We start from the raw sequence: 16,504 nt of genomic DNA on the forward strand, positions 1-16,504 counted from the left end.
GATGATGTGAACCGCTGGTGACAAGGGCCTCGGGGGACAAGTAGCTGCAAGCGCACACACGCACACGCACACACACACACACACACACGCGCGGATGGCACCGCGCTTGGAATTATAGGATTGTCAGGCGTCAGTCAGAGGCATGAGCATGTTGGGTTCCAGCAGCGTGTGGAGCAGGGTGCATTCGTTAAAAAGGACCACAAACTGTGATTGTTAATCCAATGTACACAATTTTATTTACATTGACACATGTAATAGCAATGCGTAAAATTTACATAGTAGCAGTAAAACCTTTAATAAATATGTAGCAAACTGCATGAAAACTACTGTATGGTTCAGGGTAACAAGGAGGAGCACTCCTCATCTTTTCTGGATGAAACCTACTTCTACTGTACTGAACTGTTTGTTACTGTAGAATCTGTGTTCTTTGTAGGTACCAAGCGGGAAAAAAATGGTTGGACTGATGAATCTGGAAAAATTAAAATATTAGCTGAAACAATCTTGTTTTAGTTTCCATGGAGACAGAGACCCAAACTGCTTGACCAATTAAAAATCTGTGCACAGATAAGAAAATACAGCATAATAAAACTCAGTGTACCACATTTTCATAGATAAACGTTTCCAAAGCATAAACATCAATTTACAATATACGCACATTTTTATTTACAAACAGACAGAGCGGAGACTGTGGAGTGTTAGTAGCCTACACGACTGGATGAATAGATAGATAGTAGTGGCACCTCTTAATAAATCTTTTAATTCTGCAGACACACACACACACACACACGCACGCACGCACGCACGCACACACACACACACACACACAGGACACTTTCCTGGTGCTCTTCCCAACAACATCCACCAGCGGGAAGAGGGGAATCATAATGGTCTGGACTGATGCAGACTACTGGCTGAGAGGTGCTGAAAGTCCCGCTTCCGCTGGAGGAAACAGCTGGATACAAAGAGAAGAAAGACAGATGGGAAACCAGCTACTGGCCGGAGAACAATGCGATGACCCTGAGCCGAGCTTCATAGCCAGCGTCGGCTGTGCTCTGCTCTGGCTTGTTGCCTCAGGGAACAGTGCAGCCCATTGGGTGACACCGCACCAGCATCGCCTCGACTTTAACTCCGACGCGCCGCGTTTACAGTAGTTCAATGCAGAAATCCAGTGGAAAGCGTGGGCAGAAACGCACCAACAGCCCAAACAGTCAGCCAAGACTAAAAGGTTCCCGTTGTAGAGGAGGGAAGGAGGGCGAAAAGCAAACAGAACACGTCTCAGAAATGGCAGTACCTGCGATGATGCATGTAAACAAGGAACAATACGTTGGAAGGAGCAGGTGAGGAATCGCACAAACCCAAACATTTATTTACACCACAACGCCAGAACTCTCCAGCAGCCCAGCTGTCAATAGAACGTGAAACCAAACACCTGCTTTACCTGCTAGAGTAACAAAGCTGAGAACGCTGACTCCTCCCAACTCATCATATATAGCATTACCTTCAGGTATGTACACATATACAGTCAACAAGCACATAAATAAAAGCTAGCGTACCGTGTTTATGCCATAACTGTGTGTGTAGTGTTACCATCCATTAACAGATGTAACATATCCAGTAGACGCTGTGCAGGTAGTAAAACAATTACATAAAAAAGCTGAAATGTTGAGTCCAACCATCTCATAGCTTATTCACCATCTCCAGTATATATATTGGCCAACAAAGGCATCTCCTTCATATAAACATAGATCTGATAGAATAGTTGGAATAACACTGATAATAAAAGAGTAAAAAAAAAAAAGGAAATAAAAGCTGTATCATGTGGTGAGATGTGACGTTCAAGTGCCTCATCTGCTCTTTTTTTCCTTTTACCTCCAACAACTGCAACAGTCGACCAGAAGTCGACAACAAAAGATGAAATGTAAAAAGGAAAATGAACCTCCGGGAAATAAAGAGCAACGGTTCCATGCGCTAAACAAGTTTTATGAAATATGTAGGAAAAAAACGCGAGCGACGGATTCAGAGTAACGGTTGATGGTTGACGTCCCTCCACCTTCCCCAGTGACTGCTCGTAGCTGGGAGCAGGGGAGCATGGGTCCAGCTGTCCTCCCTATAATCAGTCCGATCAGCAGGCAGTAACAACCACAAAACACATTTTTCCTTTGTTTCATTTGCCAGAAATCGGCGGCAATTTCCCCTCGACTCTCAACGCGTGACGGCGAGAGGGGGGTGGGAGGGGGCGAGCGGACGTAGTAGTCAGGTGGTTTGTGGTGGAATGTTACAGGCACTTCATGAGGCAGCCAGACGGGTCGGATCGGGTCGGGGCGGGTCGGGGCGGGTCCTCACACCCGCTGGGCTCTGAGGGACATCCCCTCCAGGAAGATCTCGTGCTGGACCAGTAAGGGCTCAGAACTGGAGTCGTCCTTGGCTCTGGGGATCGCAGGGAGCTTGGAGCTGAAGTTCAAATAAATCTGGCAAAGAAGAGGTCGAGAGGAAAGAGGACTGCTGTTAGGCTTTAAATCAGCTCAGAGGTCGTCTCATCTGCATTAGCTGGCTTTTCTTTATATGTAAATTAACTAATATCACAGAGAAAAAATCCTGCTCATCATTTATTCCGATTGCTCAAAGCCTCCTTAGTTGCTCTTCTGCACAAACTTGTCACGCAACGCCTAAAAATAATTCTGTTTTCCACTATCTTGGTTGCTGTTGGGGTGTTCCAGCAGAGAACAATGCAGGCCCTCATGGGAAGCCTGGGTACATCAGATGAGCCGAGGACTCGAACACATGCGAGACGCCCCGGACCTTCACTGAATCGCGTTGTCTAGCGCTCGGGAGGCGTCTTTAAAGCAGGGCTTTCCCACGGTCACATGCCCGGCGCGTTTGCAGCATTCGCCCGGCGTTCAAAGAACTGAAGGTTCTGAGGACGCTGGTCGCGCGCTAGCCGCCGGCTCGCCGCTTTTCCACCTACGTGCTTGGTGGCGTCCGACAGCTGCTGCTCAATCCTTTCCACCACCTTGGTGAAGGAGGGTCTGTTGAAGGGCTCCGGTTCCCAGCAGGACCTCATGATCTGATACCTGGGCACAGCGCACAACACTTTTAATGGTGGTTCAGTACATCGATTACATCATTGTTTTATCTTCTTAAAGCTTTGTTGTCCCCATGTTTGTGTTTGAGCCAAAGGGCGGTTATATCAGGCTGCTGTCCCCCACATTTCATTCTGTCTCTCTCACCACCCCCGTCCGTCTGACCACACCACCGTTCTTATGGGTATTTTATGAACACTTGCATTTCGCTTCAACACCTTTCATACGCGCTCGTGTCTCACTCCAACCACTCACATTTCGCTGGGCGCAAACTCGGGAGCATCCATCCTGTATCCGTCCTTTATGAGTTTGTAGAACTTAGCGTCCACAGGCATCCCGGGATACGGACTGTTTCCTACATTCAGCGGAGAGATTGGGTTACGATAAGCCGCCCGCCGGACAAATACACACAGAACGGGGGGCTGCGCGTACCGAGTGAGAAGATTTCCCACAGCAAGATGCCGTAGGACCACACATCGCTCTCGAACGTGTACACACACTCGAAGATGCTTTCTGGAGACATCCACTTCACCGGGAGACGAGCCTGGAAGAAAAGCACTCGCTAAGTGGACGAAAGGCTCGTTTGTCGGTTCCTCACTGCAGAGTTAAGGGGCTCGTGGCAAATGCAAAGTGCGCGCATACGCACTTTAAGGACACACATAGCTCTGTGTTAGCTTTGCGTTGCCATGAGCCACCTTGTTTGCTATGCTTTGCTTAAGGCTAATACTTTAATTCAACATTTGTCTAAATCAAACAGATGAGTCAACAAAAGCAAAAAGAAAAATTAAACAGTGTTAGAGGAGAACGTATTCCTCCGGTTGAAGAAAACGCCAAATCATCAGGACCTCAGTTTAACAACTGAATATTTCTCATTTACTCAATAGAAAGTAAATGACAAGACCCTAGCATTTGAATGATCATTTACAAATACAACTAATTAATTACCTTCCAGATGCGATTATATTTATTATATTTTTTTTCATTTTTCGTTTTCTTGAATTATTGAATTTATTATTTTTTTTATTTATTGCTTAAATGACAGACTGATTTTTAACAGCATCTTTTCTAAATCCTGCAAGATGAATAAACTATATTTGTTTTGATGTGAATCTGTGATGAGCTTTTGTAGTAACTATTTCATGTGGAGCGTCCCTTTTTAATTTAAACAAATCTCGTCTCAGCAAACATTTAATTTACATAACGTTAAACCTGCAAACAGCTTATGAAGACAGGACAACAGGATGCAACATCAGTTAAATTCATGGTAAATAAAAACCGTGAGCTTTGGAATAATAACTTAAAATTACATTATTTGGACAATTTATCATATTAAAAACCTTCTTCAGACATTTTGCAAAAACAGACCATCTGCAGACTTACATTTCCTTTCACTACATAGTTGGAGTCTGTGGTGATGTCCCGGGCCAGGCCAAAGTCACAGATCTTCGCCAGCCTTCCTTCAGTCAGGAGGATATTTCTGGCAGCAAGGTCTCTGTGAATACACTGAAAAAACGCCCCCTTTTAATAAACCGTGACCCACGACACAATCGAGCTCAAACACTGATCAGCCCTGGATGAAATGGGGCCCTGCAATGGACTGACCACCTGTTCAGGGTGCACCCACCCTCAGCAATAGCCCCGAACAGCTAGAAAATGGACGGATGGATCAAAAGGTCTCCTAATGCTGTTTGCTCCTGAATTTCCACACTTGAAACTGTAACCCACAAACGAGCGACACTGGAGCTCACTGGAGCTCAGTGGCCACAGGAGCGCCGGCTCCGCCGCCGATGAATCTTTCAGCAGCGTGCTCCGACATGTGCCGCGTGACAGTTGTTGTTTTAAAATATGCAAAGTGGGGCTGCCGCTCACGTTTTTGGAGGCCAAGAACTCCATGCCTTTGGCCACTTGGTAGGAGAAGCTGAGCAGGTCCTCGGTGTCCACGGCCGTGCCGTCCTCGTCGAACAGCTCGCTGTCTGGGTCGGCGCCGACGTAGGAGCCACCTGAGGAAACAAACAAAGCCCCGCTTGTTTCTCCGCAATTACATAAGACTCCAGTCGGCTGCGGTGTATTTTAGGCCCGCGGAAGCCGATGAATGGCTGGCTCGCTTGCCTTTGCGTAGTGACTTCTCGGAGGACGAGCTGATGGGTGGGCTGCCGGCAACAGAAGGCCTCATGGTCATGTAGCCGTTCAAGCTGTCGCTGTGAAGAGGAAAAGGAGCAGTCTGGTCTCAGCCGAGCACAGCCACACTTAGACGTGCTGCCGTCCAACTACCGTCTCCTACGCACGTTCTGGGTAGTAAACACTAGCGCTCGCTATTCTTCTCTACAACACTCTCTATGCATAAGAAGGAGCCTGACCCAGCGGCGTCTCCCTGCAGCGCAACGTTGCGGTAGTAGCAGTCCTCCTCCAGCTTATAGCAGATGAAGGCGTCTCTCTTTTTGCGCAGAAAGTTGAGAAGGTCCCCGAAACAACAGTACTCTGTGATCACCAGCGTGGGGCCTGCAGACAGAGAGGTGCTGCGCATGAGAAGGATCCCTTCAAATGTGGCGTAATGTGGCGAAAGGGAAAGACTCCTAAACGCTAAATGCTACTGCGGGACTACGGGGCTGGCAGACCTCCCACGGTGCAGGCTCCCAGGAGGTTGACGATGTTGATGTGGTTTCCCAAGTAGCTGAGGACCTTGAGCTCCGACATGAGGGCCTCCGTCTCCGTCGCGTGAGCGCTCGCTGTGGGAGGCAAAGGGCGCGGCGTTACGCGGCTGCTGCACACGCGAGCTTATTAGCATGTCACGCGAAATGAAAAGGTGCGCGTCCACTGCAACACTGCAGCTGTTTGTCTCTACAACACCCGCGAAACAAGTGGCTCATTCACCATTCATTCACGAGAGGCCTCGGCCGTTATGAAAATGTGTGAAACGGGCAAAGCCCCGCTCGCAACCGCGCTTACATTTGAGCATCTTCACCGCCACCGTCATGACCGAGTCGGCTTTGGACAGGCCGTACGCCGTGGCCTCCACCACCTTCCCGAAGGCGCCGGAGCCGAGCGTCTTCCCTGCGGACGAGGAGACAGACACAAAGCTGTTACTCCCTCCCACAAGCTGGCCGCGCGCCAGGGTTCCCAGGACGACGCCGGTTTTAGCCTCCCGGCTCTCCACGCAGGCACCAGGACGTGCAGGATCCTGTTTGAGGTGGTTTGTCAAAAACAACTCCCAGAATATGTCAACAATATTGTGTTTGCTGTGAGGGAGTGGGTTTACATCATTAATGGGCCATGGAACTGGTTGCGCTGTCAACCGCAGATGTGACTCAAGCCCGACAGAGTGGGTCAATCAGCGTGGAGTGGCCCGAGGCTGCGCAGATGATGTCACGTCAGCGGCAGCATCAGGCTTTATTAGTGGGACTAACCCCCATTTACTGTATCTCCACATCGCATTGGCCCTGCTGCTGCTTTACACCTCACGCTTGGCTGCCAGCGTGTGCTGCTCGGAGCAGGAAACACTGTATGGTGATGACAGGGGGAGGCCGCCGCTCACCGAAACGCAGGTTGTTCCGAGGAAACTCCCACTGGTGATCGTACGGCAGCTGGCTGGGGTCTATGTACACGTAGTTGTTCCCGTGGATGCCCTCGATAACCTTCCACTGGATCTGGTACTTTGGTTTCTGCAGATAAAAAGAATTGATGAAATCAAATAAAATAAGAGTGAAGATTCTCGCCCCTTTTTTAATTGCTCAAGGTTACAGCGAGCGTGTGATCCGAGCGCTGCCCTACCTGCATGTACTTGTAGAACAGCATGATAATGACGAGGCACAGGATGCCTGCAGCTGATACAGAGCCAATTAGCAGAGGGGTGAAGAGGCCGTGCGGAATAATGGTCTCTGCGGGGAGACAGAAATGATAAGGTAAGATCAGTGACAATAGAGTCAATTAGAGACTCCTTCATTGGTTTCCCGTGTTTACACTCTGAATGACATTGTGGAGGGGTGTTAAGATAAGCCAGAGAAGGCTAAGTCACCGTGAAGCCCACTTTGGTCAAACTAATCCAATTACATACTGTATGTTTACATACTATAATGTTCCCTGCTGTAGTCTAGTTTGCTGATTTAGCACTTTATTCTTTTAATTGCACTAAACTCCCTTCAACACTGCAGAGTTGTGTTTTCTAGTGTCTGTCTTTACAGCTGTGGCAGTGAGTAATTGTTCACGCTCGGGGCTTCTGTCCCCGTGCGTCTGGCTGTTTGCGATGCCTTATTGTTTTGCTCCTCTGTACAGTAGGGTGTAATAAGCTCTTTAGCGCTAAGAAGCTTTCTCGCCACTTCAAATCTGAGAATGCCGAGTCTGCAGGAACTAATCCGCTGTAAACCTGTCAGTGGCTTCTAAAGCCGCGTGTGTTCTCTGCCGCAGCGCACTGACACCTCCGAGCCCCCGGGGCGCCCGGCGTGGCCCGGCCTCCCGCTGAACTCCTGGTTCTGAAGCCTCCTGGTTCTGAAGCTTCCTGGTTCTGAAGCCTCCTGGTTCTGAAGCCTCCTGGTTCTGAAGCCCCCCCCCCCACCCGCTCTCCTCCCGCGCCCACACGCACCCGCCGTAGCCGCATTTAGCGCCGCGGCCCCGTGCAACCCGGGGCCTCCAGACGCGGCCACAGACAAACTTCACTGTACTTGCAGTTCCCACACTCAGCAAGTGCGCACAGCAGATGGCGGAGCCGTTATAACACAGCAGATTTGGAGTCACAGAGTAAACAATGGGCTAAAGCTTAGTCCGTTTTTTTAAGTGACAACATCTTATCATTTTCCCATCACTTCAGCGCTATCTCTATGTAAATGTTTACCTAATAGATTATGGACTAACCCGTAGTTGTAAGACCACACTTGTGATATAATCCACACTGAAATCCTGTCTCTAGTAAATATTTTGAGTTTGGGTTTACTGAGCTTTGGTGCAGTTACATCAATTCTGAGACACAGCTTCAGCTCACGCTGCCCGTGCGTCGCGTACCTGCAGCCCAGAGTGTGCTCCACTCACCGCTAATGGTGAACAGCGTGTAGGCCTGCTCTCCCTCCACCGTAGCCACGCATTCCAGAGTACTGAAGCGTCCCCGGCTGATGTTCACCCGACTCTCCACCTCCGTCTTCCCGAACATGGGGCTGATCAGCGTGATGGTGATGACGTTGTGCTCCTCCTGTGTGGCGTTCACCTGCTGGGAGCACCTGGAGCCAGGAGATTATACAGTGTTGGCAAGGAGCAGGTGGGATCACTATTGTCCTCTGAGACGCTCATTTATAGAGTGCCTGAACAGCACAAACAAGTCTCAGTTATTTATGATGGGGAATTCCTCCTGCTGTGGTGAAATAGAGGTGATGTTTGTATCATCTAGAGGCCGCCTCAGATCTCCATGTACGTTTGCGTGCCGGTACTGCATCTAATGACTATTAAGTGGATTTGATTGTAATAAAAAATGACTGGATAAAGTTTGGATAATCACTCGTGATTCATTGCCTGTGCTGCTTGGGATTTGTGTTGCTATAGCAACCAGGTGCTCCTCCTTTGACACACATTATATTTGACATAGATGAACCACGTGCGGTCGTATCCGGGCAGACGTCCCGGCTCCGCCACCAATGACAAGTCACCCCTCGGCAATCCCTCGTCACATGGGGGTCATCTTATCACTGTCAGCCAATCAAAAGGCAGGCCCCGTCAAATCCCATGTTCCGCCGTCATCATCAGTCTCCGACTGCCGACGCGTGAGCGTGCGACCTTTGGGACCCTGGCGTTGCGCATCTCGCGCTTTTTGTGGAAAATGTTCGGACGTAGGAGTTAAACTGCAAAACAACTCCCGCCTAAAAAAACACAGCACCTGCAGGACATTCCAGAGGAATTCCAGCAACGCCAGAGACAAATTTATGGATAAACACAGTGTGCACGGCAGAATAAAAGACGTGTTGAATGAAAACGCCCCCGGAACCTGCATGCAGACATGCCTCACTGCTGTTGTAAGAGCCGACACATATTATGTCTACTGAGACAGGATCAAACACTAAATATTGGGGCCATATACATGCAGTATATTATTGGGGTGTCATGTGAAAATGACCTCATACGTGAGCATCCTGGAATCCGACTTGTTCATTTACAACCTTAATCATTTAAGACCGAAGGAGGAAGAATCTTGAATCTATTGATTGATAATAATTGTGCATTTATTAATGTAAGTGCTTTCCAGGGTCTCACCTGACATAAGGGTGCTCACAATAGTACCAGGTGATCTGTGGGGCAGGGAACCCCTCTGCTACACAGCGCACCTGCCCATCCACTGGACCCTCGTGAGATTTGATGGCAGGTTTACCTGTAAAACGTCAGACACAACACGTGCTTTGGCGAATGGGACAAAAACTGACGCACTGACGAAAGGGTCGACACTTACTGATCACGAAGATGATGAACGTCTGATTCACTGACGCGTCACCGTTGGATGCTTTGAAGCTGTAAACTCCACTCTCGGTTGTTTTCAGCCGCACTAGTCTCAACTCATGAATGAACCTAAACACATAGAGGACACGTTATTAGCTCTAGTGCATGTGGGGATATTTACTAAGCAACTGTTTGGTGGTGTTTCTATTATGCTTTTATTGTGAAGGCCATTCTTATGCTCATTCTAACTGGGAATCTCATTGTGTTCTATAGTACAAACAGATATAACACTGTTAACATTATATGGTTTCTGTTCTACTTTCATAATGTGACTGTTCTCTTCTACATTTTCAAGAGTTTATCCACAAACTAACCCCATGGTCCACGAGCAGCTGCAGCCCAGTGGAGGTGTCACATTCCTCTGAGCCAGTGTAATCACCATTCAGCTATGTGGCAAAACATGAGGCGAAGCCCGCGTTCGCACGTTGCCTTACGTGTACTCGTGTCTGTGCGTGGTGATGACATGGTCCGACGTGTTCCTCAGCTCGCGGCCCATGAAGCTCCAGCAGGAGGCGCGCGGTTTGGGGTAGGCCTCCATTTCAACGGTCAGCGTCAGACTCTCGCCTGAACGCACGTAAATGGTTTTGTTGACTGTGGGCTTCAGGCTGATGAATCCCCTTTCTGGAAAATATAGAAAAGGAGGTAATTGAAGAGCAAGGCTTTGCTGCCAGCTGAGGTGTGTGTGTGGGTGTGTGTGTGTGTGTGTGTGTGTGTGTGTGTGTGTGTGTGTGTGTGTGTGTGTGTGTGCGCGCGCGCGCGCACGCGCTCACCGTAAACATCGAGCCACACTGACTTCCGGCTGACACCCTTTTCGTTCTCAGCCTCGCACTGGTACCTCCCAGTGTCCTGGGGCTTGACCTCCCCGATGTGCAGCGTGCAGCTGCGCACGTGGGTGAAGTGCTCGGCCAGGATGCGGGAATCGCCGTCAACTTTTGCTGGTTGCTGTGGATACCAGACGGCACCCTGTCAACGCCCAGAGATCTCTAAAGGTTAACCCCGTCTGCTCACCAAGCGCACAAACACTGACACAGATGCACGTCTGCCTGCATTCACACACGGAAGACCACGTGGGACACCCTGAAGGCAACACGGCTTCAAAAGAAAAGACCACTGCTGACACCAAGCGCGTAGTCCAAAAACGTGCCGTTATTGTACAACACGAAACACGACAACGTTCCCATGAACACAACTCTAGGCCAATCTATACAACCGCCAGCACAGCACACAGCCAGACAAAGGTCAAAGGTCTCACCGAGCCAAAGGGGGGGGTCCACTTCAGCTGGATTTCTCCGTTGACGTTGGAGGTGTTGCAGGTGAGGGAGAGGTTCTCGCCACGAGTGAGGATCAGCCGTCTGTACGCTTCCATCTCGATCACAGGAGGCGCGGTGGGGACTGCGAAGACGCGTGCGCGTTTAACACAATCCACACAACACAACAACACAACACCCAACAGTGCGCGCCTCACCTGGCTTCACCAGCAGCGAGAAGTTGTGCGACCTGACGTGCGCCCCCCCGAGCGTCCCCGTGCACACGTAGCAGCCCTCGTAGGCCGTCTGCGTGCTGCGGATGACGATGCCCTGCTCCAGGCCGGCGGCGTAGCGGAGGCCCGGGGCCAGCGCCGCGCCCGAGCACGTTTCCAGCCGCAGGTTGTCTAGACTCGGATCGGTTGCCAAGCAGGGGATGGAGGCGTTCTCTCCCACGCGAGCGAGCAGCTTGAACACCAGAGGTTTCCTGAAGGGATTCTCAGGATCTGCCAAAGACGAAAAACGCACATCAGAGGTGGTGTCAGAGGCGTGAGTCGATGGAAGCTTCGGTTGTGAAGCTGTAGTTTGTTTTACTCCTTGAAAGAGGATGGCTTTAATTTGCTTAGCTACAATGATGCTTGTAGGAATCAACTAGATCTATACTATATTTATACACTTATACATTATATATATATATCAACATGACTCAAAACAATCACTCTGTGAAGCAATGGGACTTGTCAAAACAAACTTCCTTAAAATCATTAACCTGTCTGCAGCTGAACTCTTTCAAACTGTTGGTCAATGTTTAGCTATTGATCAGCAACTTCACTGTTTTGGTTCACTGTCACAGCCGTCACGCTGCAGCTCTGGGACCCGGGGGGGGGGGGGGGGGGGGGGGCAGCTCCAGATGTCCGTCCTTATCCAACAACTGACAAACAGTAACAGCTACTCGGCAGCTCCATTTGAAATCACAGTCACTGAGCTTCACTGGCCTAAACGCCCGTTTTGGCCCCACATCAGCAGCCAGATGTAACCAATCGACGATGGGCTCCACTTGGTTGCCTTAATTCTGATGTGTGGAGTGTTGAGTAGAAATGATGAAGCCTACAGTGATGGCACTGGGCCAAGGGAAGGCGGGGTCACACGGAAGATGCGCTTCATCAACCGCTACCGTGCTGCACTGCACCGTACCTGTCCAGGGCAGACGCCCACACACACTGCTCCCTGTCACTGCAGTGAGTAATGCCGAGCGACTGCCTCGGCTCCAGCAGGCAGGCCGCGTGCACCTGCTCCAGATCCCATCCCGCTCGACTGTCTCACAGAGCAGTCATGAATTCACGGAGCGGCCACGTACCTCTCACGTAGACGTAGACGGAGGCTCGCTCCCCCGAGCGCTTCTCCAGGCAGCTGTAGCGGCCCCTGTGAAAAGGCAGAGCCCTGCCGATGTGCAGCGTGGACGCGCCGTCCACCGCTCTCTGCCCGCTCTTCACCGCCCGCTGGTCCCGCAGCCACTGCATCTCCCCCTCGCCGCTGCAGTGCAGCTCCAAGGGCCGGGTGAGGTCGAAGACAAGGTGGCCCTGGTTGGCGGGGGCGATGACGGGCTTGGCGGTGCCTGTGGGAAGACATGGAGGACATTCAACCCTGCAATGCATCACCTTGGACAACTTATGATCAGGAGAAGTGGGAAAGAAAAAAGGGCATATTTTAGATGTAGATCTGGCTCATCTCCACCCTCTCTCAATCCCTGATCCTAATGTAAACAACGGGATTGCCCCACCACAAGCTTCAGAATATTGGATTTGTACAGGCTTCACATTTAAACTGAGCAAACCTTTCAACGAACTTCTTGAGTTATAGCATTGGTTCCTAATGGAGGTATACTGTAGGCTGGAGCCTCAGCACTGAACTGTAGGACCAACAGTAAAAGACTGATCTGTGTCTATAATGTCAAGAGAACACAATACAGTATGTTAAAGTACAGCTCACACTTTATCACTGCTCATATATTTCAGCTTGTTAAAACATGGCAGATGAAACTGTTACGTGTTGCCCACTGTCACTACGCAGGTGAAGATTCTTGTTGTGACAGCAGCGATCGTAAAATCTGAGATCCCATGACCTGAGACAATAAACAGGAGCTGATGTAAAAGCCCTTCTCTTATCACAAATGGCCTAAAATGAGCCCAACGTGAGCAGCTTGAGAGCCACATAATGACACTAGTGAGAGGGTATTTCTAAAGGGGCGCGGTGAGAGGAACGATTCAAAGCAGGTGTGGGGGGAAAACACGATGGGTATTTGTTCTGTTCCCCCGGAAAGCATCATTCATACGGTGCAGGACTGTGGCTGCAGCTCCCACTGCAGAGCTGCTCGTCCATCGTTGGGCACCTGAACCAGAAGGGAGTTTATTTCTCTTTCAAGGACAAGGGAAACTCATCATAAGGTCAGAAGGGTGTGCTTAAATTGGCAGAATCACTGAACAGCAAATAGCAGTGCACCATTATGCAAATATGGTTCTGTTTAGACATTAGTAATGACAATATTTACAGCGTTTGGGAAACCTCCTTGTCTACATGTATGCGTAAATATTTGACTTGAGTGAAATTTGATATCAAAATAGACACGAGATACAAAAATGGATCGACGTGATGTGAGTGAGTGAGTGAATCATTCGTCAAGTCGCGGTTTCATCATTTCTTGACAGCAGCAGAGTTCGAGGATACCTTATAAAAGTTAATTAGGTCTGTAGCGTGCGTGCAGCGACTTAGGGCAAACTTCTCTTGCGTCACATGACAGGTAAACACGGAGACGTGGCAGTCACTCGGATTCCCCGACGATATCAACATGGCGTGAACAGCAGCGGTCCGGCATGAGTGCAGTATTTGCTGTCCGGTGGAAACGGACACAGAGACGACAGTATCTGATGCACGAGGCTCCACGGAGCCACCGAGCGCGCGACGCAGCGCAAAGTTTAGTGTGATCAGGCGGAGCGGAGCGGCTCGCCTGCGCTGCTTTACATAGGCTTGCGGGAAATCGCTGGGGAAATCCCGCACTCTGCGACCATGACACGCGCAGCCCCGCGAACACCTGTAACGGACCTGTTCTGAGATAACAGCGTCGCTGATTCGACAAAAGCGAGTCTTTAAGCTTGACCTTTGCATCCACACTGAAGATGACGCAAAGTCATTAGAATGTACATTTCCCCCCAAAATCCACCCGCAGAGCAGAAACACAACAAATCAGCGGAGTGTGGTGGTAATTGCGCAAAAGTGTTCGGTATGTCACACATCTGACAGTTTTTCACACACACAACACAAACACAATCCTGGACAGAGCAGCCGCCCGTTTGCATACTTCCCAGGAATCAGCGGTTGCCAGTATATTTCCATAAAGACGGTTATGTTTCGTTCAAATACGAGGAAAAAAAAACACATGAACCAATCGCCCTCGTGCAGCATAACACGATCACAAAGACTCTCTGTATCTCCTCCAGCATCCTGCTTTTTGCGTTTGATTACTTTTGTGTTAATGCGGCCGCCTTCTCCGAATAAAATGATGAATTATTAAAGCAGCGCGCTTGGTTTCCACACCACCAGCCAAAGTATCCACTTTCCTCATTGGGTTTCAGAGACTCCGTCTGCTCTTATCAGCAACCTTTAGATCGGACTCCACCACTTCCCAGAACAAAGAGAAGTGTGGCTCAGTTCACTCCTCTATGATATGAATAAAATCTACCATGATGAATAATAAAAAAAATGTCATTAACGTTGCCATTGAAACGCTCCTGGGTTGTCCGACAAGTTGACCGCACATTCGAATACAAAGCGCTCCTACCTGGAGGGAAGATCAAGTGCAAAACGGCGGAGAGAAGTATCCAGCGATATTCCATAGTCATAATTCCATGGGTCTGGCCGTAAAGGTGAGCCAGTCCGTTCTGCTCAAAGTGGCGCTACTATACTTTCCGAGCGCGTCGGAGTTGTGGGAAGTTCGGTGCGGGCGCCGGCACGCGCGCTTACAAGTGTTTAAAGGCGCAGATCCCCAGTAGAGTTCGCAACTGTCGTGTGTCGGCAAACATGCTGCTTTTTTCCCTCGAGGGCTTCCGACCGGACGGCGCACAGCGACCAGGTACCTGTGACCGAGTGCGCGTCAGCAGACGGCGCAGACGCAGCCTATTATCGCACGAGGACGGGCGGAGGGAGGTTACCGAGCTCACGCGCACGCAGATCAAGGAGTAGACGAGCGGATCCTGTCCGGTTCATACATGTTCTTTAAAAAAAACGTGATGTTTAATGTATGAGTCTGTGCTTTGCATGTCGTTAAGCTGGTGCAGCACTAAAAAGGCCTCAGACCTACAGCGCAGTGGCTGAAGTTCGTTTTTTCTCGCCTTCTCTTCACATTCAGAACATTTTTGAACACAAGCGTCTACATGCTCCAAAGTGCGGCCGAGCTTTTCCACCACACTCCAGTCAAGGCTGCTGCTTGTGTTAATAGTAGCACTGATACCAGTGTAACAACACACCATGATTGGAAGCAAGCATAGGGTGTGTTGAATAAGGATTCTGATTATGTATTATTTTTCTTTCATTTGCATGTGTTAACATTTATTGGCAGGGACTCACAATCAAATATCTGGACTCTCATGCGCTGTGGCTACAAACACACCTGCAACCCAAACACTGTGTGTGATTAATATGACACCTCGTCATCACAGACTGATGCCAGCGAGCACGTTGGCTCGGGCGCATTTAACCCGAGGCCCTAAATCTCGAAACCATGTGAGCAATAATTGATCCGCTGCCTTGGAAGCAGGGGATCGATCAAAATGGAACAGGCCTAAAACGACATGTGCTGGATGCATAAAACCTCCATGTCTGCTGTCGAGATAATATATAAACCACAGAGCATGTACTCAACCTAATCTTGCCCAGTAGATGTTGAATAATTTTGCATACACTTATGTGTGTTTTCAAACCGTCCCATTTTAATCTGTAGTAAAACATTAGCCAAAACGACATTGTTGCAGCGAAAGGCGCGGGCCATAAATGTTCCTCTATCATTTGATATCATTTCTCATAATGTGAGCAGCGCAGACCACTCTTAAAGGCTCGAATGGCTCCCGCTCTGAAACCAAACCTCTAATTTAACTTTCCCGAAGCATTAACTCCGGTAGGAAACCCATCAATTATCACACATTGATTTTGCCATTCACATAAATGTCTTTTAGGGCAACACAAAATAATGTTCGTCCGACCAGGTTGTAAAAACACCACAGTTTATTTCATTGCTGAGCTCACTAATGAGGGGGATTTGCTGCATGGTTTTGATGATGATTACGCTTTAAATTCAGGAAGTCGTGGGCCAGAGACCGAGGCTGTTGGAGGGTTTCGAGAATTTAAGAATTACCAGCATGTTTTCCGAGCCCAAAGTGATGGAGCCGCTTCCTGCAGACCAAAGAACCACAATAAACGGGCGATGTCAAAGCAATGAATGAGTTGGTGAACTGGTGAAGTGCGCAAGCGACATTTGTAATAATCCAAACAATTTGTCTGTGTGTTTTATGCGCACAACCAGGAAGTGTTGATAGGTTTGATGTTTCCTATGATGAAGCAGAGGGAAGAACTAAGGAAATGCAAAAAGAGGCAGCGACAGGGAACATTATACAAATCCTCTGGCTAAAGGATTCAGCAACAGCCGCTTGTACAACCTCCAAA

At 49.3% G+C, this 16,504-nt stretch overlaps 1 protein-coding gene across 2 annotated transcripts; it reads right to left on the reverse strand.

Annotated features, from left to right (window-relative positions):
* Nucleotides 1-205: 205 nt before the first annotated feature.
* Nucleotides 206-14,984, reverse strand: kita (KIT proto-oncogene, receptor tyrosine kinase a). Of its 2 annotated transcripts, none has more exons than XM_029148195.3 (21): nucleotides 14,628-14,984; nucleotides 12,150-12,407; nucleotides 11,014-11,298; nucleotides 10,801-10,940; nucleotides 10,319-10,511; nucleotides 9,983-10,169; nucleotides 9,502-9,617; nucleotides 9,309-9,423; nucleotides 8,100-8,284; nucleotides 6,849-6,955; nucleotides 6,613-6,739; nucleotides 6,027-6,131; nucleotides 5,696-5,806; nucleotides 5,438-5,579; nucleotides 5,190-5,278; nucleotides 4,950-5,080; nucleotides 4,461-4,583; nucleotides 3,513-3,624; nucleotides 3,336-3,435; nucleotides 2,966-3,071; nucleotides 206-2,468 (listed from the first exon to the last, which is right to left on the reverse strand). In XM_029148195.3, exons 1-21 carry the CDS (start codon nucleotides 14,686-14,688, stop codon nucleotides 2,340-2,342), a joined length of 2,922 nt encoding a protein of 973 aa, XP_029004028.1. In that variant the 5' UTR covers nucleotides 14,689-14,984; the 3' UTR covers nucleotides 206-2,339. The 2 variants fall into 2 exon arrangements, with proteins under 2 accessions (XP_029004028.1, XP_029004030.1); XM_029148197.3 differs by having other exon boundaries at nucleotides 10,319-10,490; nucleotides 14,628-14,983.
* Nucleotides 14,985-16,504: the final 1,520 nt, after the last annotated feature.

The sequence above is a fragment of the Betta splendens genome, chromosome 4 (assembly GCF_900634795.4).
Source record: "Betta splendens chromosome 4, fBetSpl5.4, whole genome shotgun sequence".
Taxonomy (NCBI): domain Eukaryota; kingdom Metazoa; phylum Chordata; class Actinopteri; order Anabantiformes; family Osphronemidae; genus Betta; species Betta splendens.

Excerpts from the sequence above, each read along its gene's own strand:
- kita (XM_029148195.3), bottom strand. The coding sequence starts at position 14,688 with ATGACTATGGAATATCGCTGGATACTTCTCTCCGCCGTTTTGCACTTG. Across the intron at positions 12,408-14,627 it reads GCACTTGATCTTCCCTCCAG|GCACCGCCAAGCCCGTCATC; the intron begins GTAGGAGCGCTT and ends GTCTTCCCACAG. Across the intron at positions 5,807-6,026 it reads GGCGGTGAAGATGCTCAAAT|CGAGCGCTCACGCGACGGAG; the intron begins GTAAGCGCGGTT and ends TGCCTCCCACAG.